Genomic DNA, 27,240 nt, shown 5'->3' with positions numbered 1-27,240 from the left:
AAGGACCTTATCAGATCCTGGGCCAATTCAAGATTTAAGACATAAAATAAAACACTGAGTTTGATTAGGTGCATGTGCATAACCAATGTCACCATGTTCCTGTTGACAGTGGTGTGATGTTGTCGATGCAACCTAGCGAAGTGAAGCAATGTCATTCCTTTACATAAACAAATAATAATGTGTGCAATCTGTTCACTGGAACTGTGTTGGTTTACTTTTATGTATGATTTATGTTTGTTTTCAAAATAATGAGTTTTTTTCTAGAAACTTTGAGTTTTATCAAAAATGTTTCCTACAGATATTTGGGGGGGGTAGCCTGCCGACAATGATCATATAATTTCACTTCTTTCTTTCTGTTTTCCAGGGTGAGCCAGAACAACAAGATGAACTTGATGACCAGTGAGAACTTGTCCATCTGTTTCTGGCCCACGCTCATGAGACCAGACTTCACCACCATGGATGCTCTGACTGCTACCCGCACCTACCAGACAATCATCGAGAGCTTCATCCAACAGTGTGCATACTTCTTCTACAATCAGCCACTGGCTGACGGCCTCCCTGGCTCCCCCACAGCTACGCTCTCCGGAGGAGGAACCTCTGCCTACTCCTGCATGGCTGGAGGCTACTCATCCTCAACAGCTCCGTCCCCAACTCCCTACGTCCTCCCTGCCACTCCACCTGTTATTCCTCACTATGGTCCTCCTATCCACCATCATTCCCATCAGCATCAGTCCCCATCCCATTCCCCGCCTCCTACTCCCCAGTCGCCGCTCCCGGCCCTGCTGCCGCCCTCCCTGCACCCGCATCACCCCCCGACAGAGCAACACACACTGTGAATCAGGGATCAAGGGAAAGCGGAGGGGGAAAAAGCAGAAGGATAACAAGATTCAGTTTAAAGGTTTCAGAATGAGAGATTTTGAAGTTTTGGGAACGATGTGAAGGAGATGAATTGAAGTAGGAAGTTGGGAGAGAGCGAGTGAGATGCAGTATGTACAGGGAGAAGAAGGGGGGCATTTATTTCAGCCTTCAGTGCTTTCAGAAAAACGGACACACAGAAGCCAGGAAGGAGAAACACTGAGGAGCCTTTGAACTGACAGTATGATCTTTCTCCCTCCCTGCCACTTTATCCCTTTCTGTCTCTCAGTCTCACTTCATCTAGATCTGCCCTCCTTGCCTTATAGCAAATCTACAGACAAACAGGCGAATGAAGAGTCAGATGTATCAGTAATTGTTAAAGGGACTCAGGGAGGGACTAAGAAGTAAATTACAAGGGTGAATGTGTAGTCCTTTATGTTGGGATTGCTTCAGCGTACACACAACCATGCACTTAATGCAAACACCCAGTGGCCAGTGTGCCTCCAACAGCCATTCTCCTCAGTCCCTTAGCTTCTGATTGTGCTGGGAAATTTGGTGGCCTGCACACGTTTGTTTTTTCATTTTTTTTTTTTTTTTCTGCAAATCAATCCACCTGCTGTATGTAATTGGAGGCTGCATCTGAGACAAAGTGGATAAGAGAGCCTGAACACACACATTTGTTTCTTTCACCACTGTACAGAGGACTTGAGCAAGAGACACGAGTTGCTGCTCACCCAACAGGATGTTCTCCTCGATCACAAATTCCTATCTGTCAACCCTTTACTCTGCCGCACACACACACACACAGACAAAATCAGTTTTAGTTGAGGCAGTACGCCAAGCACATTAAAAAAAAAAAAAAAAAAAAAAACTCACCCGACTGGATCTACTGGGCAGCAAATTAGAGCAAAGGATTGTGGGCACTGTGCTGTCTATGCATTTTTGGGAAGGCTCCTCCCACTCTCTGTCACTTTGAACTTCATCCTCATGCTCTGTTCTCGTAAACACAAACAGCTTAAAATGTGATTATTTTATTTTATTTGGTGAAAGCCTTCAGTCAACGTTCCCATTACCACTGTCCCCATTTGTTTTTATTATGTTGTTCATTTATGAAAAATCCCAGCCGAACTGGCAACTAGTGTAATGTGTGGCTGGCTGGCTGGCTGCTTCCCTGAGCACACCTGTATCCCTGACGTTTTGTTGAAATTCCCTGCATTAGACAGAGAGTGGAAATAATTCCAGGTTTGGATCCCCGCCTGTCATGTTTCTTCTTTCACGCTGTGGTGGATTCACGAGTGAGCTGGTGCTGCAGTTTTCATACCAAGGACCTTGTTCATAAAGCACTTTTCTGAGCACTTTTAAGGCACATTTTAAATTGGAGCTGCCATAACATGACAGCCACTGTTCACTTTATTGTCAGTCCACCCTACTGTCTCTTTCTGAGAGCACACCACTGACATCTAGAGGAAGAAATGGGTATTGCCGTTGCTTCCACTGCTGCATGGGCGTAGCATCCTTCTCCTACTGTGGTTTGTGTTGCTTCAGATTCTCTCTTAGGTGCAATTGTCAAGAATAATCTGTCAAGTAGGTTAAACTTAAGTGTAAAATTATAAATTAAGCAACTGTGGCAGTTTTAAATCTGGTAAAAATCAGTTGAGATTACATAGATCCTAACAGTGGAACCGCAAAGCATGTGGCCACATTGCAGTTGGTTAAGCATGCAGTGAATGAAATTGCCTTTGTGTCTTTAGTTGTTAGTCCCCTGTGGGCACCGACTCAACATTCAGCCCTTTGTAAAGGAGTTCATTCCACTACCCAGAAGTTATTTTAGAGAAAGAATATGAAGCCTTAGAGACTGAGGCACAATGTAGCATTACATGCAAGAAATAAGAGCTGGAAGTAAGGCTCAAGCCTTGAGAGGTGGGAGGCTTTTTATCCTTGGAAATTATTGGTAACCGCTGCTCTAGGCCCCAGCGTGTTGTCCTCTCATGAGACGGTGTTTAGAGACATGTCTCTAAAACAAAGATTAAAACCTGCTCTTGGTGGACGCAAAATGTAATTTGCAAGAGTGCAACCACTACGCCAAACTCCCTCCATCGTGACTGTTACGCCGCCGCTTCCCCTCGTCATTCGCTGTCCAAGAGACAGTTGGGTCCGGGAGAGACAGCAGACAGAACAGACAGTCCATTCATCCGTCTGCATGACTCGAATTAATTCCTCTGCTCACAGCCTGCTGTTACCGTAGAAACCAGCAAGATGGGGCTCGAGGAGAATTGCTGAGCCCCGATCGAAGCAGGTTTTGCAGTGCGTGTGCATTCATGCACGTGCTTTGAGTTTGAGTAAGAATGTGAAGTTATGTGTGTTAATGTTAAGCAGATGCTCACTGAGGTCACCTGCTCTGTTTGACACTAAATTGCATCTTTGCGCGTCTCTCTCTCTCTGCCCAAAGATATAAGAAAAAAAACATTCAGCCAGTCACTGAACTCTTAAAGGAGCTTTTATCAGTCCACACTACCTATTTACTGCGTGTGTGTGAGTGTATGTACAGTTTGTGTGTAAGAGTGTGTGTTTGAGCAGGTCGGAGCTAACATGCTAGCAAGCGTTGCTTGGCAAATGGCCAGACACCAGTGTGATCCCACCAAACGTGAAGGAGAGGAATGCAGCTCCTCTCGCGGTCATTACCCAACTGTGTAACCCTGTTAGCTCGTCCAGATTACACACACTGATCCTCAGTGAAAGTGTGAGAGAGAATGGGGAGGGGGGAGCGAGAGGGAGGGAAGACAGACAGCAAACTGGTGAATGGGATCTTTATTTGGGAGACGGAGGGAAGGAGGAGGGGTGACCACTGGTACTTGTGTGTGAACGCCGGCCAGTGGCGTTCCCTGTGTATATCAATGTGTTAATACTGAACTGACTGTGAGGCAGCCAAAGACTGGAGGGGAAAAAAGGGTTGAGTGAGAGATGGGAAGCAAAAGTGACAGTTTAGGAGAACATTGGATAATTAAAAAAAATTGAAAATGTGACTTTGAGCGATAATTTGTGGCTGCATTGCTTTCCTTTTTCTTGTTTTTTTTTTTTTCTTTTTTGCAACAATGGTGACAGATGTCTGTTAAGTTAAATTCAGAAACAAGCAAAGCTATATTCAAATGGTTGTTTATTGGTATGTTAGGGGGTCTAACACTTTTCCCTTTAGTCAGTGGTGATAGAGAAAGTTTCTTTTTATGGTTTATTTTATTAATTAAAAAAAAGAAGCATTTTTAACAATTTCTTGATGAACGATTGAGAGACCAGCCCAGTATAGTGCATGATTTCTTCCGGACCAAGGAAGTGGGCTCCACCACTCTCACTATTTAAGAGATAATAAAAAAAATATTAAGAAATGATGGGGGGTGGGGTGGAAATGATACAAAAATAAATAAATGAAGTACTGTAAACTGAAATGATAACATCAAACAAACAAAAAAAAACTCATTATTTACTGAGTATGGTAATTTGTCTCAATGGGAATGGTGTATACAGCAAGGCCTTATGTGATCTGTATCATAGTTAATAAATCAAATCTTGTAAAACTCTCGTCTCCTGTGTCTCTTTATCGGTTTAGTTACGTCATGTGTTAGGAAACCCCAAGCTACCATAACAGCCCAGATATTTCAACTGGTGAATCCTCTCTTAATAAAGCTTTGTCGTAAGAAATGAAAAAAAATAAAAACGGTGTCATAGAAATTAATTCTATTAACTACAGACTGTGGTAAATATTTACAATCATTAATAGCTCTCAGTGACCAAGAAGGTGTGTGATTGGTCAAATGTTATGGGTGTACTTGTGTCCAGATGGTGTTTGGGTTATTTCTGTCAACATTTTAAAGCCTTAAAGTGTTAAAACTGACTATTAAGTTTATTCACATAACACCATAGGGATAAATCATAAGAAGAAATTCCAATCTAAAAATAATGTCATTCAGTTTGAAACAGAGGTAATGTTCACGTTTCATCTATTTTTGTAGGCTGTTGGATAATTATGGTGGTGCTCAACAAAAATGCTGCTTTATTTAAATGGGGTATTTGAACAAAGCTGTAGTTAAAGGAGGAAGGAAGGAAGCTGACGACTAAACCAGTGGATATTAAGTAAGCTGGTAGTTTACCTGTCTATGTCTGCAAGTGTTGTGATTTGATGCCAAAGAGAGCTATGATCACCACAGAAAAGTGGTCTCGTGAACTGAAGCTAAATATGAATCTAGTGCACCTTTATAAAGACAGACAGTGCTGTTATAAACATATAAAAACACCAGCAAAGACATTTCACATTTCAACAAGAAATGTCAGGATGGAGAAAAGTACAGAGTCTTTTATAGAAGACAGCTTTTTGGTATATTATGATGCAGTTTAGCAGAAGTATACTTATACCATGGGCTAAAAAAAAAAAGAGTTTAGTTTCACACAAATCTCTGTACCACAGTCTGATGCTCTGCTCTTTCTGCACACTGCTGAGGGACACTTAAGTCACAGGGGGACGGGGACAAGGTCACAGCAGCCCACAGGACCTTCCTGGATCCTGTGAGAGCGGCCCAAGAGAGGCTCGGTCTGTGCCATTTCAGGGTGATGTAAGAACTCTGGTCCCTGTGTGGCCGATGTGAAGGCCTCACTGCCATTTCATGGTGCCCTCATCTGACCTTTTCATTGAGTCAAACCAAAGGAAATCCATGTCCATGACCTTTGTGGTGCATCGCTCCATTCTGGCACAGTAAGAAAAAAAAAGAGCAGCTGATTAGGAATGAAAAGGGCAGGCCTGTGTGCACACAGGACACACGACCCATGAACTCTAACCTTTAAGAAGCACCATGAGGGAGAGAGTGCTCTGGGATGTGATTGGAAGTCAAATATGGGGACTGTCAACATTGCTTGACAAGCCAATGTTGCGTTCACGGAGATTTGCACGGTTTCGAACCCAACCTTTGCCTTTTCTTTACCCGGCTGCACTGATCTAATGTTCCACTTTGTTTTAGTAAAGCGATCCTCCTCCTCTTCCTTGCGCATACGCAAGCGCACCACTAGGAGGCTGACTTGTCTCACGCTACCAACCATCCACCTCGCTGCTTACTGCATCTGGGTAAACGAAGCAAAAGCAGTGAGCGCGGATCTAATTGATTGTGTCAAGATTTGGGTGTCAGCGGTGAGAAGGCACTTTAATCCCGCGCTCGCAGCGAGATGGATGCGAGAAACGAGCATCTGAAGACTTTTCTCACTGACTTCCTCTCTCACAGTCTGAAGTTGGGGGAGGAAACAGGTTTGACTAAACTCCAGAGATTGTGAGAGGAGAGGGAGGCGGTGGCGGGAGGGGGTGCTCAGCAAAGTAAGCCTCGGAATAAAGACAAAAGAACTTAATATAAAGTCATTGTTAGTCTGCGTTAGAGACGTGATGCTTTTTCCGCGCGGCGCATTGGCCTAAAAGTTCTGAGGCAGAAGGAAAAGATTGTGGATGGGGATGAGGAGGAAGGCGACATATATGGAGAAAAGAGACTGGTCTTATGATAAGTCGAGGCACGTATCTCCGCTCAACCGTGTCTTTCTGGGCTCGGAGCGCGCAGCTGCGGCGGCGGGTATTGAATTCAGATGCGACCTGTCTCTCCGCTCGGGCCGCTACAGGTGGAAATGCTCTTATCAATACAGACTGTCCGAGCCTGACTGCGGCCCGATCCGTCTCATTGACGATTTTAGGTGCCCCTGCCCTGCCTCTCCTCCCCTAGGAGCCCAATTGATTAATGTCTGGGTCACAGTGGTATTTCCATATTGATACCTCGATTGATGATGGCGCTTCAGGAACAAGCCATATTGACCAGCTGAAGAGTGATACGTTTCAAACTGTTTGGCGGAGGTATTTATGTGTAATGGGTATAACGTGGGTGAAAGCGGAGGATATCCATGATGTGCAAATGTGTATATATGACCCATTCATGCTGATTATCCTGTGTGTATGTGTGGCGCTTGGAGGGGGAAAATCAATATTCCCACTGTTATAGCTACTCTTACTGCCAGTACTTATAAAGGATTGATAAGTGAGTAAAATGTAGTGTGTATGAGATGAGCTAAGAGATCAGATCCTATAAATACGCCTTACATTTTCACTGATCACAGAACAATGAGGAAAACATATTAGGATACATGGGATATGCTGATTAAAAAACATTCAAATGTCTGAAAGTAAGTCAAAGTTCTGTGTGCATGCTAGCATACATTTAATTAGCTTTTTATGAAATGAGGATCTACATAATGTAAATGTCTGCTAAGACAACTCTGGGCTTCCTGAGAGGGATTTAATATGCATTCATGCACTTAACAACTTTTTGCATATCATATCACAGTCAAAGTGACCACAGGCCAGGGAGGCCAGGGTCACACAAAGGGGCCCTTCAAAAAACAAACAAACAAAAAAAAAACACGGCTTATAAGGGGTGACATTAAATTTTTATAACTCCAAATGTTGGCTTAAGTTAGGTTTAACTCCAATCAGCAGCATTTGTCTGCTACAAAAGAAGAAGGCGGTGAGAAAAACACGTGCCAATCAGTAATTTGATAAATGGCTTATTACAGCTAGATGAGACAGCTAACCGAGCTTCAAATAAGCTAAATCATCTGTGCCCAATTTGTAAGTGCATCTTTAAGAGAGGCGGGGATCACTTAGAGGGAAACCAGGGAACACTGAAAGAAGAAGCAACAGCTGTCACGCGGTTACAGTGCTACAAAATGTCATGAAGCCCGGTGCGAGTTTTGTTGCCACATTTTGCCATTCTGAATTTCCTTCGCCCCATGTTTACACGGCTTTGCCTTTGCAGCTGTGTGATCATATTCCTGCGAGTCCACCATGTTTTTCCAAAAGTGGCTATTTTTTTGGGTTTTTTCTTCATCGTGCCAAGAGCGCGCACCTCATAATACAGAACAACTCCGCCGAGGGCCCGGAGTTGTGAACCCAATTTTGCAGACGCCCTAATTTAAAGCATAGGGAGACAACAACGTGATTCTGTGAGGCTTGTTCTGCTTGTTGTAGAGATTACTTTGGAGGCAGAGGGCATTGTGTGAAGATGATAGTCAGTGAGGAATTTTTTAAAAAGCATTGGGCAGAACTGATCCTACTTTATACTTTGAGGGTCAGTGGTCGAAACAGGCGCTCAGCCTTCAGGTCCTTGTGACAAGGATCAGGGGCCCCAATGTATATCTGCTGATTACATCTCCTGAAGTGGAAAAAATGCAAATAATAAATGTATGAGCAACGTGCTTGTTTTTTTACTTGATTAATTATGCCGTTTAATTCCAGATCCACCACGCTGCTCCACCGTATAATTTCCCAGTGGTCTTGGCTGTTTCTTCTCTCACATGCGCTCTCTCCTTTTTTCTTCATTGCAAAATGAATCATGGATCCAACCGTCTGTACCCGGGGGAGAGCGGCGAGCTGGCGAACGGGCTGACCAATCATGAGCATCAGAGGCAGACACACAGACGCACGGAGCCTTTTGTTGTGCGCCGCGCTCATTGAGTTAGAAGACAACTACGGATTTGGCCGGAAGAAAATTAAAAGATGGAGTGTAAGGAGACCAAATAGCCGACTTCATCCAAGTTCGTCGATCTGTTTTCTCTATTTTGTTACATTAACTCTCCTCCTCCTCCCTCTGTACTTTCCAGCTTATCCAATCAGGCTGACCAGTATGTGTTTATTAGAGTGGGTGGTGGGGTTTCAGTGCCAATCATAATGTCACCTGGTGAGCCGAATGCTCTTCTATTCCCAGCCCGGCCAACCTTCTTTCAGCCTCTTGACAGTTCCAGGTTAGCCCTTTTTCCTCTCTTCCTTGCCCCTCCTCTTCTCTTCCCTCCAGCTTTCCTCTCCAGCTCTCCCAGGGGCCCCACTGAGAATACTGCTCAGATCCAGGCCTCTGAGCCCCAAAGCCGGTCCTAATCCTCTGCATCGATCGTCCTGAGAATTTCCTCCCCTGCACAGCAGGGCCCGCTCACCGGCACTCACACTCCTCGACCCTGAACAGGCAGCACTTTATGGGTAGACACATGGAAAAGGCGCACTGCCTTTGTCTTCTCAGCAGATGGGTCTTGTTGATGTTATGTGTGTTATTAGGCGGTTATGGCAGGCTGTGCTTTGCTCCTGGGAGAACTGATGCTGCTGCCTCTCCAAATTCAGTTAGACTTGTCTGTGACTGGCTTGATGAACTCTCAGTATCTCAAACTGAAACATCTATACTGTTTTCTGACTGCAAGTTGTGTTCCAGTCAGAAATGATTCAAAAGTGAGTCAGAAGGGATTTCCAACTACATATACACCCGGAGGAAGTGTAGCATGAAAGCAAAAGACATCCAATTTCATTTGTTTGGACAAACACATATTATGGTTCCTTATTCACAAAGGGTTGCCAAAACAGGTAGCTCTGCATATTAATTTGACAGATTTTTATGCTGGATGCACTTCCTGAGGCAACTCTAAAGAAATTTGTGTCTCCTCCCAGCCACGAACCGAGGCTCTTTCATTGGTTAGGCAAATGTGTAAACCACTACACTGTGGAGCCACATCCTCATAGATCCACTGTCTACTGATAAATGTAGTAAACACAAATGAGGCATAACTTTTTTTGTTGTGCAGTATTTTCGTAATTTCAGCAAATGATAATAATAAATAACAATAGACAAATAATAAAGATGAGTCACAATGAGAGATAAAGTATACCTCAACATTTAGATGACAAAGATTTGAAACTCAGAGAGTTTCAGGGGCCCTCCTTAAAACTGAGGTCTCTGTGCTGTTCTTTTTGATACTGGGGTTTGTGGTATCATCACATTAACAACTAAACAGACCTTTAAGATCTTTAGATAAAAAAAAGATTATAAGTTCAATGTTGGAAATCTACATGTATCATCTATCTCTAAGTGACCTGTCTAATTTATCGAAATTTGCTTTCTCCAAAGAAATTCATTCCAAGAACAGGCTTCTTAACACAAAAAGAACCCCTAAATTTCATCTCAGGATCAGCATGTAGCTACATGAACGAGATTATGCACAATTCAACTGGAAAGGCTGTGTACCAAAGAATCCTTTGTTCAAGTAGGAGCATTGCACCTGAACTACTGTTTGTCCGTTGACCATGTAGGCAAACCAGAATACTTGGAGGAATGCGTGCTAGAGAGATGAATCAAAGATAGAGTTGTTCAGTCATAGTAGCAGTAGACATGTTTGGTACAGATCAAAGAACAGCATTTCAGGAGAAGAACCCAATAACAGCTTTGAATCATGGTAGTGGAAATGCTGTGCTTTAGGGTTGCTTCACTGCCTTAGGGACTGGTAAAAAGGAAGTATAGGCAAGAAACCCTTTAGATATCTCGCAACTAAAGGGATTTGTATTAAGGAGTGGTTAAAAAAAAATCAGTGCCAGAGACTGGTGGGAAAAATACCTTCAAAAAGTGACTTCTGACCACTAGTGTACTTGCATGTCATTTTTAGGCGTGGGTCAAATCTGTCCAAATATGTTCAAGACTCCCACTATTTGCAAATGAAACTGCCTTTTAATGGAGGCAGTGGAAAGACTATAAATTAGCTTGCCTAATGATGTGTACAGGTTTGACAGACCACTGAACAAAAACACTGTAGACTATATGAGTAGAAAACTTATACATAATCAACTGTGGTGTCACTGCTGTCATCTGTAAGGGCAGTGGGGTTAGATCTGACTTGAATGTTGGGAAGCACTGTGTTAGCAACACCAGATAAGTTTGAACGGTGCAGTTCATTGCTGGAAACAGCTACACTTTGAGGAATTTAAAACATAGATCTCCTGGCATAAGGATAGACCGTATTTTCATGCGCAAAGATGGAGTAATGGAAGGTGGTGCATGCTATACAACTCTGCTGGAAGATGAGAAAGTATCATTGCTAGAGGCCTCCTGGGAAAGCTCCAACCAACAGTCTATCCTGCGTAACATACTTGTTCATAATTTATTTACGCGGAAAGCTTCCCCTGGACTCTGCTGTGTGTCTTTTTACTGCAAGTGTGGAGGTTTTCGAGAGGTATTTTCCTGTATTTCTGTGCTCTTGTGAACAAGACCGGCAAGGCTATGTATCCAGTGAAATAGTAGATGATTAGACCTCATGCTTTATTAACACATTTGCTGTGTGGTTGGCATGCTAACTTCATCCCGATCATGAACGAGAGGGAAAATCTGGAACATTTGGCCCTCGTCAAAATTTGACTCCCTGGGCCAGTTAGAGAATCACTTTCTATACTGGCATTTAACACCAAGTACAGATGGTAATGTATCAATACTCTTTTTAACGGCGCTCAGAGCCACATTGGTGAATCAGCACGAGGAATATATCTGGCAATATCAGTTTGCAGCCCTTCTTGGGTAAATAATTTCTGTTCAATTGAGGTTTGGTACATTCTCACAATATACTGCAGAGTCATCTTTAATCTGCATTTGGATTTTATTGATAGGGTTATAAAGTATTTAACAGTTACCTTTACCCTCTCTGCCCGTTGTCTTCTCCTGCTTTTTTCTCTTATTCACTAGCCTGTTTTTCTGCCTGAACTGACCGAAGACCCTTAGCCTTCACACTCATGTTCACACACCCTATTTTGCTAGTATTTCCCTCTATCTCTTTACACCCGTCTATACTTTAGCGCTCCGCTCTTTCCTCTCATATGGTTCCTTTCCTGCCCTTTCCTGGCATCTGCTTCCTTCCCTCCTGTACTCTCTTCCCATTTTACCCTTGCTCTTCTTGCTCTCCTCTTGTCCGCTCCCTCCCACCCTGCCTTCTCTCCACTCTCCCTCTTTCTCTTTATTAATTTATTGGGTTGTTATTCTCCTTGCCTGGCTCTGCTAATGAAGGCAGGATGCAGATGAGGGCGAAGGTCATCTCCGCAGCGATCGACCCCACCGCCCTGCAGCATGGCACTCTGACTGGCACAGGTCAGTGGCAGCTGTCAATCAAAATGCACGCATGCGTGCACCCATTCACGTGCACACAAGCACTCACGCACACTACCACTAAAATAAATTCACACATAAAGATAACAGCTATGTTGTATGACAGTTAACAATTTATAATTACCCCTCCAAAATCAGATATCATTAGAAGGTAATTTTACAGCAGTGGTCTTTGACACATTCTTATGAAACAGTATCCTTATTTTAGGTGATTTGTTTGTGGTCTCAGACTTAAATTTTAATATGTTTCAGGCCTTTAAAACATAGAATATCACTCGCAAAACTTATTAGTGAAAAGTGGGATGTACTCAAACCACTCCACAAACTAGCCAAACCTTTGGACTCCGAAAGATCAGAAGCGTAAATGAGCATCTGTAAACATCATCACAACCTTAATAAAGGTAGGATTTATTTAACTAATATCTTTCTCACTGAAATTCTCACTATTCTGACTTCAAACTTTTATCTATGTTTGCTGAAATGAAACACCAGCTACATGTCAGCTGTTTCTGCACAGAAGGAAAAATAATGCATGATCTGGTCTGTTGTCTCAGATATTCATGTTTCTCGGAGAATAAAATGTATCCACTTTTTTAATTTTCCAAATTTCACTGGTTCAGTATTTCACTTTTGTCTTAGGTGTACCTTGTGCTTAATGCTAGCAACTGAATGTTAGCCTGCTAACATGCTAATGTAGCGCAAAAATGCTGAACCTAGCCACTCAGGCCTACACACTGGCAACACATCTGGGAACCACCGCTCACTAGAGTGAAATGTGTATTTCCTTGCTGATTGTGAGGGGTTGCTGGAGACTGCTGGCAGTTACTATGAAATGACTTGCTTCAGCCTCAGTCATGCAGGCTTAGAAACTGGTCAGCAACCTCATGGTAACCACTGTTTGCTAGCCGGTTTGGTGGTTGTGGGATGATGTTTGGGTGCCCTGGTGTGAAGCTGATTGCAAAGATGTAAACAGTACTACACGGAAAACCTCATTGCGATTGCTTTAGTTGCTGACTGGTCACTTCAAATGCCTGTGGTTTATATGGAAGAAGTCTGCAAACTGCTCTTTTAGCTGTATTCAAATTTTAAAAATTGCAACCCAAACCAGAAACAGAGTCCAATTATTCACCCGCATGTTGTGACTTTTGAAATTTATCAGCTGTAGCAGCAAGGCACAACTTTTGCTTTTAATGCGAATTTGTTAATTAATTAACCTTAATTTAAAATTTCACTATAGCTTAGAGAGTAAATGAATGTTTACAGACAAGTTGGCATCTTCCATGCATGTACAGGTGACCACTGCAATCTGCTAGCAACCAACCCAATTTCAAGGAGGTTTTTGGTAAAACGTCTTTATTCCAATCAAATTCATTGAATGACATTCAAATATATCTTAAAGATATACATTTAAATATAAATATGTATAGATGCAGATATAAATGTAAATATAAAGTTCTTTATGTGGCAGAAAAATAGGTGTGGCTGTTAGGTAATGAACAAGGAATCTCTTGGGGTGTGTTGTAGGAAGTGGACTGAAACTGACTTTACTCCTACAGCACCCATGCTATCTTGCTTAGATAGAGCGCTTTAGGTTGAAGTTGTAAAATGTTGCTTTTTTTGTTTCTTTCTTTGGGTTTTGTTTGTCTGGCACTGGGATTCTGTGGGCTTTTTAGGCGGGGCATTCATGGAATGGGGCTGCTCACTATACCTTTAGGTCTTTGCCAAGGCGCTGACCCAATGCCATGACAAAGACCATGCATCACTGCGAAAACCTGGGCAGTCATGCAGGCTGTGTTGTCCTGCAATGGGATGCTATTTTGTGGCGGTGGTGTTGCTATTGGGGATTTACATGTGGTGTGCATCTGTGTTTAAGTGTTTAGTTCATGTCAAAGTAACATTCATGAATGCCATGAATACCCAAGTCATCCCAGGAGAATATTGTGTTATATTAAGATTATTAATTTTATTCACTTTGTGGTTTTTGATCATGCAAAGATACTCACATGATCTTTCACTTAACACAGCTCATACATCTTTGCCTCCACAGGTTGACGTGTTACACCCCTGTTAAAGTGCCTAATCCTCGCCCTGCTGTTCATTGGCCTTGACATTGTGAAGACCTTTGGACTGCTGCTCCACGAAATTCCATATCTGAGCACTCCGAAGCATTTACAACCCCTGCTCTTCATCACACCATGTCAGGAGGCTGTGCGTATGTGTGTTTGTAGATGCACTCTGTGTTCAGACATCTTGTATGCATGTCAATGTTGTTCATTGTTATTGTTGTGGGTTTATTTGTGTGCTCAGCCATGTTCTTGAGTGTGTTCACCTGCATCTGGGCTCCTGTGAATGTGCATGAGTGTACAGCTATCACAAACACACGCACACACCCAAAACACGGACACACACACACACATATCTCTATTAGCAGTATAGTAGTGTTAACAGTGTTCTGCCATGCGTGAACCTCCCCACCTTTCCCTCATATCTATGCAAAGCTGGGGTCCTGTCAATCAGTCACCTTGGTGACATAGAGCCCCACCTCCCCAATTAGAGCTGACAGGGCAGGATTAGGAGGGGGGCGGGCCCCCACCGACCTGCCTACGTGTCAATCACGCGCCGGGCATCCACACGCCTGTTTACTGTCAGATCGCATCTCCGTCTGTCAGACTGCACGGCAACCGTCGCCCAGGGAGGAGAGGAGGAGGGTTGTGGGAGAAGGAGAGGGGGGGAGGAGGAGATCTGATCGGAATTAACTATGCTTCTCCCCACAGACCGGCCGTGCTTTTAATTCATGAAAGGGATGAGAGGAAAGTGGGAAGAGAGAGGGAGTGATGGAGGGAGGAGAGCATTTAAAACCCAGAGCAGGGCCTTCTTTAGAAGTTTTCAGAGTGATGTTTCTTCTCTCCCTGACAATCACTTTTCTCACCCCAACTCTTCCACTCGTCTTTCTCCCAGACTTCTTCACTCAGCGATACCTTAGTGGCGATATTGTTGTAAAGGTGTTGTTTTTTTACCCCGGCTGTTTTTAATTCACCCAAATGGGTGTTCGTATTTTTCGACTCAGAGAGTTAAGGTCAATTTTATTTAGTTCTGTACATGCTCATGCAAATTTGTGTCTCTGTTTCAGTACATGTCTTGGGGTTAGGGTCCTGCCTACACACCTACAGTAAGTGAATACATAATGCAATTCTGCTCCTCAGATTGTGTGCTCTAAAGCAGCATCACGCATTTAGAGTTGACACAATGCTAATGAGTGTGTGTTTGTGTGGCTCTCTGTTCACTTCGCTGTGTGTATTTCTTCTTTTTTGGGTCTCTGGTGGTGGCCTACCTTTGACCTTGTTGCCCTTACTCTAATCCTTTAGCAAATGAGGACTGTTTGGGGCTAAAGAGGGGGTTTGAGGGTCTGCATCAAGACACTGTTTTAGGATTAGAGGAGCAGAGTGAAGGTCTTGGGGGTTATTAGGATAGAAGTAGAGGGAAACAATAGATTGTATTGGAGGAGGAGGAAGGATATTATCAGCACTGTGCCCGTCACTAACGTTTTTATATCTCATACAACAAAGCTGTGTTTCTGACTCCCTCATTTTTGTTTATGTGTCAGTTAGCAGAATCAAAATGTGCTTAATTCCTTTCAGTCAAATTTTTAAAAAAGTTACAGCATCATTAAGAATACTCTTTTTCTGGTATAGAGAGCTCCAATATGGGGCCACTTTTCAACAACTTTCACCTGTGCACTTATAGTCAACATTCCTAACACGATTCATATATTTCCATATGAGCTTAACCTATTTTTGCTTGACTAGAACATTTTGTACACTAAAAGAAAGCATTATTCCTTATTATTACAGTATTATTACATTATTTCATGTCATTGACTGCCATATTGTTCTTGTAATCATGCTTGTGTGAACTGCTGCTAGTATGCATCATGAAAATGTGATCATGTTTAGGCCAAAATTAATTAAAAAAATTAACTCTTCACCGTAATGCAAACACATCTCTGGCATATCTCAGCTAACTTCCCATAACTCATAGACCATAAGTTTGGCATTAGTTTTTGTTAAATTATATTCGGTGGAGATTGGATCTGTTAAAAACAACTTCACATTTTTCATCTTGACATCGCCTGTCACCTGTTGGTTTGTGGGTGCACGTTGCAGCCTCAACTTTAATTCACTAGCACTGTCACAGTTTGCACAGCAAAATGCATTTTGCAAACTATATGTGGCCACTGCACACACTCACACACGAGTGGCACAGCAAGCCATATTATTTATTGAGGTAATTCCATTTAAAATAATTCACAAGACATATAAACTATAAACTTGATCCACTTTTAAGTTCAGTGAAAAAAGAAGGCAGCTAGCCTGTTTTGGCATCCACCTGCCACTTAAAGGGGCAAATAATTATTTGTCAAATTTAAAACATTTATAAAATAAATTACCCTCCTTTATAAGTGTAGCCATGGGAATGAAAATATGTTTTTTGTAATTTGCTATTAACCTGCTTATTTCTGCTCAGAGGTATTTGAACATTTGTGGTAATAGTCTGTGTGAGCATTTGGGGTTCTGCAGTTTGTGGCTCCTCTGCATTGACCCAAGAAGGTTGCTGCTTGGTTTCTGCACTCTCTTTCGCTCTGCAAAAAAAAAAAAAAAATATATATATATATACATATATCTCAGATATATTCAGGGTGAATTAACAAATGCTTATTTTGAAGAAACTGTTTGTCAGCTATCATGCCATGTGCTGCTGACAGGCATAGATGCATCCTGTCATTTGCGCCGATAACCGTATGCTCTCGGTGTTTGTTGGTAGCAGGCGTATGTGGGTTAAACATGTTTGTGTGTGTCTGTGTGTGTGTGTTTGCATTTGAGATGCAGGGTTGTGTCTGAGATGCAGCTCAGGTGTCTGTTGGTGTCTGTTGAACGACCTCGCTGCAGGGAACAGGCTATCAGGCTGAGATGGAGGCTATCATGTTAATTACTTTACACACACCCTGCCAGCCAAGCGTGCAACACAAGTGCTGAGCTCACACACACACGGACACGTACACGCAAACGCACTGGCACACGCACCTGAGTACAATTAAGAGCGCACACCGATACGCACAAAATCATCCGTCTTTTCCTTTCATTTTGTCGTTTCTCTGTCTTCCTCCCTTTCGCTGTTTGAAGGCCTTGGACATCAATTCCCTTTTGCTTTCAAGAAAGATTGTTTTATATTCTAATCAATTCAACTCTGTCCTGTGAAATTAATTGACATTCATTCAATGATTTGAAATTCCTCCGAGGCTGTTCTTTTGTTTCAGCCTGTCAGTGAGCTGCAAGTGAGATCGGGCTAAATGTTTTGTCATCTCACACTCCAGGGTAAGCTGCTCCAAAGCATGAGCCCGAGGTCAGTTTAACCTCCTCACAGTCCCGTCTCCCGCTGCCTTTACAGTTTGCGAAGGGGATAGGGGAGGGGGATTCAGGATCAGAAACTTGGGTGAAGCCCATTCTTCAGTGGCAGCCTTCATATGTCTGCTCAGGACTATATTTTTTCAGAATCATGTCAGGGGTTTGAAAGGAGGTGTCCAGAGCGCCCGGGCCGAGGAAACAGAGGAGCTGGGGCAGGTTGATGCCTTTAGTTAAATGATGGTGGCACGCAGAGGGATTGCTTTGGGAAGTTGTCATCCATCATGATTTTAGAATGACTCAAAGCTGCACTCGGCTTTTTGGGGTTATGGTCTGCGATCTGTGATTGATGTGAAATGTGTGTGTTTGTTGTGTGTTGGAGAGAGGAGTGAAAAAGAGACTGTGTGTATTTATTTGCTGAAATAAGTTAAGATTGCCCTGTAGTTAAAGACTTCTTCTGGAGAAGTTTAATTTCTTCTCTTTTTGTTTGTTTTGTTTTGTTAAAGAAGCTGATGGATTAAAGTCACTCAAAATCAAATGATAACGACTCTCACAATGTGGCAAATTGTCTATACCTACTCATTGTTAAACGCAGTTCATCGCATGCCTTTTCCTGTGCATGCGTCTGTCCGCTGTTGTATTTCTTTTTTTTTGTTTTATGTCTGTCCCATTTGGATCTTTAGCCATCAGAATTGTTGTCTGAGGCCAAGAAAGATGCCTGGCAGATTTACTTTACCAAGTGCATCATCATGGCCTTGCCATATTGGTCCATTGGATTGACATTTATTTTAATTATGTATTTATTTTAATTTTATTTTCGGTTGTTACAGACGGGACAGACATGACTGGGGGATAGGACAGGGAGAAAGAAAGAATGAAAGAAAGAGAGGGAGAGAAAGAAAAATAGAGCAGAGAAGAGATGTTGAGAAAGGGGGGGGAAAAAAAGAAAAACAAACAAACAAAAAAAGATGTTTTATTTGTTTAAGCTGAAGCATCTTGTCTGTCTTTTCCTTTCTCCTGCTTCTTTTTCCAGGTCCAAGTCTCACCCAAGTTAATTCTTCAATTAGTGCGATCCCAATATTCTGGAGAGATCATGGAGAGGGGCTCTTCCAATCAATGTCCAATTAACCAGGCTCTCAGAGAAGACGGGGGATGACCGCTCAAGCAGTTTTAGAAAAGACAGGGTTAGGGTGAAGGCAGAGGTTCAGAGGAGAAGGTGGAAAAAGGAGGGAATGGGGGCAGCTTGAAAGAGCGCTTAAAAGATGGTGAGAAGAAAGGATTCAACGTCTGTAAGTGGGTGGGGGTGAGAAGGGAGCATTGGGGTCTGAGGAGGTGGGTGTAGATGTTAGATGCTCAATCAAGTTGTGTGAGGACAGTGTAATTAATCCACTGAAGATGTCTGATTGCAGATGACTTTGGGAATACCAGAGTGGTGGCTGGGCCTGAGGGAAGGGGGAGGGCCGGAACAAGATGGATGCGGGGATGCAGGGAGAGGAAAAGCGGAAGGGCAAACAGAGAGAGAGAGTGAGATTAATCGAGACATGGGAGATACAGTACCTTTTAAATGAGAAGGATGAGTTTCAGTGACAATGTAAAAAAAAAATAAAAGTAAAGAAAAAAAAGGGGGGGGGGATTGATCATGTGCGGGCTAGGTCGACCATCACTCACAGCGCCGTGGGGGATAAAGACCTCCACCACCAGAAGTCACATGTATGTAAAGGAAGAAGCACGAGGCTTCATGCTCACTTAACTCCGACTTTCTCGCTGCTGAAACACTTTCCTACGAGATAAATGGGTGTCTATCCTGTTCTAATGCTAATATGCTTTTAAGGTACTATTAGCTGGCAGAGGTTTGCTTTTATTTAATGGACTATTAATTTGTTTGAATGCATTTTGTCTCTGTGGCTACAGTACAGAGTTGTCTTGGCTTAAGCTCAGCTCTTGAGCGGCACGTGATTTACTTACCCAGAGCTATTTGGAGGCTAAGCCTTTATAATCTAATTAAATTTGATAAAGCTGAGCAATCATTAGAATATTATGGTGAGTACTCATCATACTGATAAGGTGATTTAGTTTTATTGTTATTAAATATATTTATTAAGGTTTTTTTTTTTTTTTGCATTGCTGTTGGAATATGTTTCAGACTGCATACACTTTGTTGCAGAAGCCCGTGTGGGTTATAGAAAAGCAAATGTTTGTTGTTTTCACAAAGACCGTGATGGTAAACTGTGATGGATTTTCACAAGGCGTCAGTTCATGCGCAGGCTGGTAGAAATTGCTGACAAAAGTTGGATCCTCAAAATGTTTGACTTCTTTCATGGCAGAGAAGATGGGCTGAGTCAAAGGCCCCTTTTCCCCTCTTGACAGCTCACTTCAAATGTGTGTACATGTGGCAGACGGAATAGTCTGTAGTTAGGAAGATAGTGATTTATGTCTACTACTTTTGTTTCAAATTGTGTTTTTTATGTTAAATATGGGGGTTTGTTTCCCCCCCCATATTTTTATAAAAAGTATGCTGTGATGGCTGGACTAGAAAAGTCTTGTATTAAACTTGCTTAATATAACAAATTGAATTTAAATGAAACAACTGCTCTGATTCTCCCTACTTTCAGCTTTGACTTAATTGCTATGTTTATAATTAATTAAAAATGTAACAATTGCATAATTTGGGGACTTTAGGGGAAGTGCAAAATAGCAAGTTAAATACCCATTTAAGACTCATTTTTCAACAACATTTGAATGAACTGGAATAACTTGTCACTCACTAAAACATTCAGAACTTGTAGTAATGCGTCTCTGCACTTGTGCACTGAAGGTTTTGTGTTTGGGACCAAAACTGACTTCTCAACATGTCTCAAAATGATGTTCTATGTGTGACGTGTGCACAGTGAAGATCTCTGCAGAACCATGTAATCGATGTAGAAGCCAGAATGCTTCCATTTAATAGTAATTAATAATTTAATAGTATTTTTTGTTCATCAGTTAAAATCAGATATAGATACAGTCGCTGAATTCAGAATTATTTTACTTAAAATTACCAGGTCCTGGTTTCCATGTTTATCTGATAGCATCAGACAAGTTGCTGCAGATTTGTCAGCTAAACCACTTTGAGATTATTTAAGCTTTGTGACACGGCACATTATCTTTGTGTGAAGCAGCCATCATAAGATGGGTAGACTGTGGTCATAAAGAGATGGACACAGTCAGCAAAAATGCTCAGGTAGGCTGTGGCATTTAAACAATGCTGAGTCAGAACTAAGGGACCCACAGCCAAGAAAATATCCCTCATACCATCCAAATGGCACAACAGAAATCAAAGCTCATTAGACCAGGCAATTTTTATCCAATCATCAGTTGCCCAGTTATGGTAACCCTGTGCAAATCATAGCCTCAGTTTCCTGTTCTTGCCTGACAGGAGTGTTACGGGGTGGGCTCCTCTTCTTCCAGGTTTGACATGCTGTGCATTCAGAGATGCTCTTCTGTATCCCTTGATTTTAACGAGTGGTTATTTGAGTTATTCTTTCCAATAAAAGTCCTTTTTGCAAGTAAGATTGCAAACACAAATATGTATAAAGTGTTATGTTTGCAAATTCACAGCTTTTGTTTGCTGTTGAGCAGAATCTTTTAGGCTGGCAGAAGTAAGATGGGCCTCTGTTGGCCAGTGACAACTTGGCAAGGGCTCGAGAGATAAAAAAGAAATATGTCTTTCCCGGTCTTTACACCTTCACAGATACTGTACAAAATCAATCCAGGTATACATCAGTTTAAAGCTTTAGATAAACATTTGATTCCATTTATTTTACTTGCAATAAAACATTTTACAGTAGAGCGACTACAGCTTTGATCTCAAATCTTGATTTTACTGCAAAACCATTCTGTTTGGTTACATACTAAAGACATAAAATAATGCCACAATAGCTGAAGGCCAGAACTCAAATCGCATTAAAATTCTAATTTTAACTACAGAACTTAAACAATGTGATCGTTGCAGACTTACAGACTGCACAGTACATTTGTCCAATTGCTGCCACCATCCAGTAAAGATAAGGTAATAAATGAACACTTTTTCCCTCCAGAGCACTGCACAATATAAAATAAGATTAAATAGGATGTTTTGATTGGGCTGTGCTCTCCATTTTCTGTCCTGTATTCATTTACAGGACGAATGACATTTAATAATTAATGCAAAATTCTGGCTTTAATACATTCAATGAATTATTAAAAATGAATATGATACTATTTAGTGGATTGCTTTTTATTTATCTGCATGCTTGGAGTGGCCAAGAATTATTACAATCACCATGGCAGCAAAAAGGGACTCAGCTTAGCTTTGCACTTGACTGCAACACTGACTTGTATGACAAAGTTTACACATTTGTGACTCAGTGTTGTAGAAAGCTTTTATTAACCCTCACGATAGTTCTATAAATAAATTACCATTTTAATGCAATAATCTAATGATTATTGGAATGAATGTGCACGATGTGTACGCGCAGACATGTTTCAGACGTTGATAACAGCAAAGAGACTGAAACTCGTGTGTGAATATAAATCCATTTATTTGCTGTGTTTTATACATTTTCTATTTTACTGGTAGATAAAACTAACTGTCATTTCAGAAAGTCTAACAAGTAATTTCACACATAGAGTTATGGTAAAAAGAAAGTTCACTCTGTCAGTGAAAGTTTTACATATCAGGGTGTAATAGAAAGTCATCCAGTGCTTTTATGGGCTTTAAAAAAAAAAAAAAAAACTCACACGAACAACAACACATGCCATGTTACATCATTATTTATTTAACAAAAACTAAACCAAAATGCAGAAGCTGTGTTAAACATTAGCTTCACCCTATGATCCAGTAGCTTGCTGAACCACCTTTAGCAGTACTAGCTTGCAGTAATTGATCTGTGTGACTTTGTGAAGTCATTTTGGACCACTCTTCTTGAGGTTTGCAGGTTTACACACAACTTTTTTATTACATAACACGGCGACAGGACTGGAAAGTGAGGAGAGGACGAGCAGCAAAAGGGCCTGAGGTCAGAATTGAACCAGTCTGTTTCATTTAGCCTTACAGCAAATAGTTGCCTGCTCAGCCTGTGTGCTAAACCAGCACCCATGCACAGCTCTCTTAAGGTTTCTACTCAGCATTTCAGTAAGGTTGAGGTCTGGACTTTGACTAGGCCAATGCAACACCTCGATTCTTTTCTTTTTCAGCCTTTCTACTGTGAATTTGCTGCTGTGCTTGCGATCACTGTCCTGTTGCATGACATCATTTTGGGCCAAGCTTTAGCTGTCACACAGATGGCCTCATATACTCTGGTATACAGAGGAGTTCATGGTTGACTCAATGACTGCAAGGGACCCAGGTGATCTGGCTGCAAAACAACCCTGCTACTTTACAGTCTTACTTCAGAAGAGGATATACAGAAGAGTATGCTACATTTAAACACTGCTTCTGGCTTCAGTTTTTGGGCAGATAAATAATAACTCAGAGTAATGTGTTATGTGTTATTGATAAGATCTGCTAAAGACCAGATGATTTTAAAAAATATCCTGAAATGTAAAAACTTCGAAATAAGAGGTTCTTTTGGCCATCACTGTAAGTAAATTCAAGTCCACATGCATCATCACACGGTACAATTTTTACATTAGTGCCATTAAAAAGAAACCTGTTAAAGCATTTCCTAATCTCTATGACATACAAAAAAATTACATCCCCTTGAGTTTAGTTTGGGTGGAACAATGGTGAGGTGGTCTGAATCTGGGCAGCATCCTTTCTGTGCGGAGTGCGTGCTCTCAATGGATGCTCCGGCTTTCCTCCACAGTCCAAAGACTTGCGTGTTAGACTGATTGTCAGTCTGGCTGTAGGTATGAATGTGAGCATGAATGCATGTCTGTCTCCCCACGTTAGCCATGATATTTCTGCCACCGCTTAAAAAGCAACAAGCCTGTGAATTCTCTGCAGTCTTGCTCCTAAGCTGTGACTCCTCTCCTCTTCAACAGGCGTGTTTTGATTACTTGAGTAGCAACACGAACACGTCACCTTAGTCGTTACAACAAAAACACAATCTGAGTACTTTAACTCATTATAGGAACTTGTTGAACCCACCCAGATCGCGACACAGCACGTTGTTTCAATACTCACTATCGTCCCTCGTGGCTTGATCTGTAGGGCTCTCTAGTTTGTGAACAGCATCATTTCTGTGCGAGATCGGGGCCACGAGGTCCTGAGAAAAGCTAAAGAGAAAAGATGACAAAATAGAAATTAGTAGAGAGAAAGATAAACAGTAAGATGACAGTTTGAGATAGAGTGATAGGAATATACAAGAAGACTGCAGAGAAAATCATCCAGAGTGGAGAAAAACAGTGACAGGCAGTGGCAGAGTGGTGGGAGAAATGTAACAGACAGACTCAGGGTGAGCGAGGGAGAGGGAGACAGGCAGAGACAGACAGAGGGAGAGATAGACGAGCTGCGTGAGGATGCAGAGAGTGTCCCCCTCTCTCGGCTGCTGCCAGAGGCAAACAGACAGCCTCTCTGCTGGTGGAATGCTAATGCAACAAGCTGCTGCTCTCTTGTCTTCCCGCCCTTCTTTACCTTTCTTCTTCTTTAACTCTCCTCTGTGCAGAAAGTTTAGAGCCTATAAGACAAAAGCATAGACTTTGATAATGGAGACCCTGACGGTTTCATATTATTTGCACTTTATGTCGCGCCTGATTTGAGCAACCACGCCGATTCCTATTCTCTCTGGAAAGATTAATTTTTGGGGGCTAGTTAGTCGTACGTGGACGTGAGCGTGTTGAGGAGAATCTTAGATGAGTTGTTTTTTTCATCTCTCGTAGTCTTATCGCCACCCCTGTGTCATACACTGACATCATGTTTGTCTGCAGCTCAGTAACTATGGCTACTGTGGTGTCACTTTTGTGTGTGTGTGTGTGTGTGTGTGTGTGTGTGGGGGGGGGGGGGGGGGGTAGGTGGGTGGGAGGTCAGCATATCGGTGGGGCAGTCGCAGGTCAGTCTGTCAACCTCTCTCTGTCTGTGTCACTGCTAGCTGACCTTTGACCCCCAGCTCTAAGACTCGGTCCAGCCGGAGAGACACAAAGCAGGTTTTTTTTCTCGCGACGATAAATGTCTCCTGGCATTATCTTCCAGCCACTTTGTTCTTCCATCATTTAAGACGTTCACATTACACAGAGAAATGGCCGCAAGTAAAAGACAGCGGCTATTTGTCCTCCGGAACTCCAGCGCATTTCCCTGCTGCGGCGACGGTCATCAGTTCTCAACTTTCAGGCAGGACATAACCTTGAGTGGAGCAAGTGGGTTGAGCATGCACCCCACCCCCCACCCCTTACTCTACGCCCCGACACGAAAAACCACACTCGCGGTCTGTCCGCCGGTGTGTTTGTCTGTCTGCGTGGAGATGGCAGGTTCTGAGAAATGGTGGCACGCTCTGAAGTGCGATCCATTTAGATAGCAGCGAGGTTCTCTCCCTGTGCACATGCACACACTTAGCTAAACACACGCAAGACACCCAGACACAGACGAGAGCATGCGTGCGCTTCCAAACACACAAAACGACATGCACATGGGCACAAAGAAACAGATCTCCCTGCTCCATATACACACACACACACACACACACACACACACACACACACACACACACACACACACACACACACACACACACTATATGCAGCAGTCTCTTGACATGCACTTGCTTGGTTGACAAGTCATCTCAGATAAGCTTGAGTGGCAGGTAGGGAGTGTTGACTACCAGTGTGTGTAGAACACTCTGCTCGATATCACAACCTTATGATTATTGTGTAGTATTTATTTCATCAGATTTATATTATTTACTTCTAAAATAACAGGAACTCATTTCTTAACAGATATGGAGGATAGTATTTTTTTCCCTCATCTCGCGCTTACTGTTCAGTTCATGTGGTATTGGGTTTATTTCTTTTTTCCCCCTCGGTTTCATTTTGGTTGTTAATTTCCCTGCCACCTTTTTCTATCTCAGTTCAAACATATTGCACTGCCTCCGTCATCTAGAGAGAATCTTGTCAGTTTTTTGGCAGCAGATGTATGTTCAAGCTATATTTTGAGGATTCAGGCCTTGTATACCCTCCTGCATTCACTCCTCCTCTCTGTGCTCCTCTCTATCCCCAGGCCTCCCCGTGCTCCATTCCTCTATTTTCTTATCTACTTTCTTCTCCTACTTGCTCCTCTATGTCATTGCCAAATCTCTCCTGTCTGCTCTTCTCTGTCTTCTCCTCTCCCTCTCTCCTAACTCTCTCCATTTCTTTTACGCAGCCTCTTCTCTCTCTATCAGTCTCTCTATTCTGTGACTGCTCTTGCTGGTCCCCCTGTGGCACACCGTGTCGTGTCCCTAATTTATTTATAATTAGTGCTCTTTGTCGGGATGCGCCGGGAATGTTAAAGTACACGCCACCTCGCTCTGGATACAAATGGGCTGATGTTCCTCCATCCTTTCTGCCCGCCCCAGCTGCCCCACCGACACGGCCACTGGGATGGACAGATCTTACATCTCAAAGCCAGACACAGGTTCTTAAAATTATAACGACTCCACAGAGGAGGAAGCTGTGCGCTGCAGGAAAAAAAAAGGGCTATTTTAAAATTGGGCTTTAAAAATGTGTTAGAACATGTCAGTGAAATTCAGTTTGCACTAAATTTTTGTACTCACTTTTAAGAAGTGAGTGCACGTTTCTTAAAATCAACAAAGGAGAGAGGGCTGGCTGCTGCACCGCAATCAAGAAAAATATGACTTGATTGTGCAACATATTTGAAATTCTTATCTGCGCAGATCTTTTTTTCAATTGTTCTGAGATAAAAATGACTTAATAGGAGGGAGAGTTTGCAGGCTGACTGACACCTGCTGAGATACAGATACACATTGTCAGTGCACTCACCTGTGCCGCACCTGAATGCAAAACAGAATAACAAGATTGGACAACATGTAATCTGAAAGTGTAATTTATTAAACATCCTGTTGAATTTTAATGGCCATCACTTGTAAAGTTGACTTGTTTTGGGGATTCGAACCGCAAACCCCCCCCAAAAAAACACACAAAAATGGCCCAAAAAAAAAAACACAGTATTTTTTTATCACACCACATTAATGTCAATGCCATCGTCAGACATAACGTACACGACCAGATGTGACGGCGCTGACAGGCTTGCTGTGTGTGTGTGTGTGTGTGTGCGCGTGTGTGTGTGTGATCAGCCAGGAAGAGCTTTTGTCCTTGGGCTGAGAGGGCACCTGGCTCCTCTTCCTGTCCTTGTGATCTCTCTGTTCCTTCTCTCTCGTGCCGCTCTATCCTTTCTCTATCTGTCTCTTTCTCTCTTCCCCCAGCTCGGATCCCTTCATCCCCCCATCTCGCTCACTCCCTCTCCTCTGCCCAAGGCGATGCCGTCCTGCAGGCTTTGATCAGGGGGCCAGGGAGGAGAGAGGAAGTGGGTCAGAAAGTTGTGCTGGAGACTGCAGGAGAACAAGGCTGGAATATCGAGTAGGTGAGGCTGGGAGTGGGAGAGAGGGAGAGATGGGGTAATCTAGTGAGAAAGTGATAGAGCGTGAGAGGGTGAGATAGTTGGGGGGGGGGGGAATAGAGGGAGAGTGCTGGTAAAGAGGAAGGGAGGAGGGGTGAAATGGGGCAACCGTGAGAGGTAGAGGGAGGAGTGGGGGCTGCCTGAACTAAACGAGTAGAAGCAGATAAAAAGAAAATGAAGAAAGCAACAGGAGGAGATAGAGGAGAAGGACGTGGGAAAGAAGAGGTGTCTTCATTTACTGAGAGGAGGAAAAAAAGACAACACATTTGTCTTGAACGTGATGCTCAGCATTTAAACAGCAGGTTGGAGGATAAGGCCCTGTTTTAACTAATCTACACAGTGCAGGACAGATAGTTCAGCCCAGTGTGTCTGCATGTATGCGCAAGCCTATGAGTGTGTGTGTGTGTGTGTGTGTGTGTGTGTGTGTGTGTGTGTGTGTGTG

The 27,240-nt window shown here is 42.7% G+C and overlaps 2 protein-coding genes across 5 annotated transcripts in view; both read left to right on the top strand.

The window, feature by feature from the left end:
• arhgap35a (Rho GTPase activating protein 35a) overlaps positions 1–2,473 on the top strand; it is a 61,121-nt gene extending 58,648 nt beyond the window's left edge. Inside the window, exon 7 of the mRNA XM_085380087.1 lies at positions 365–2,473. Within this exon, the coding sequence (XP_085236213.1) occupies positions 365–836 (472 nt within the window). The 3' untranslated portion in view covers positions 837–2,473. The remainder of the gene's footprint in view (positions 1–364) is intronic.
• A 3,552-nt stretch (positions 2,474–6,025) lies between these two features.
• Positions 6,026–27,240, top strand: part of npas1 (neuronal PAS domain protein 1) — a 68,434-nt gene continuing 47,219 nt past the window's right edge. Inside the window, exons 1-3 of one of the 4 annotated variants that reach the window (XM_085379394.1) lie at positions 6,026–8,432; positions 11,737–11,813; positions 13,879–14,043. The gene's annotated coding sequence lies outside the window, so the exon portion shown is untranslated. Of the gene's footprint in view, positions 8,464–11,732; positions 11,814–13,878; positions 14,044–27,240 lie in introns of all 4 variants that reach the window. The other 3 variants (XM_085379393.1, XM_085379392.1, XM_085379395.1) reach the window with 3 other exon arrangements.

The sequence above is a fragment of the Rhamphochromis longiceps genome, linkage group LG14 (assembly GCF_057381845.1).
Source record: "Rhamphochromis longiceps isolate RC_006_pf linkage group LG14, R_longiceps_female_GT1.1, whole genome shotgun sequence".
Classification (NCBI taxonomy): domain Eukaryota; kingdom Metazoa; phylum Chordata; class Actinopteri; order Cichliformes; family Cichlidae; genus Rhamphochromis; species Rhamphochromis longiceps.
Note: the sequence above shows the minus strand (reverse complement) of the source record. Positions and strands in the feature narration are given on the sequence as shown.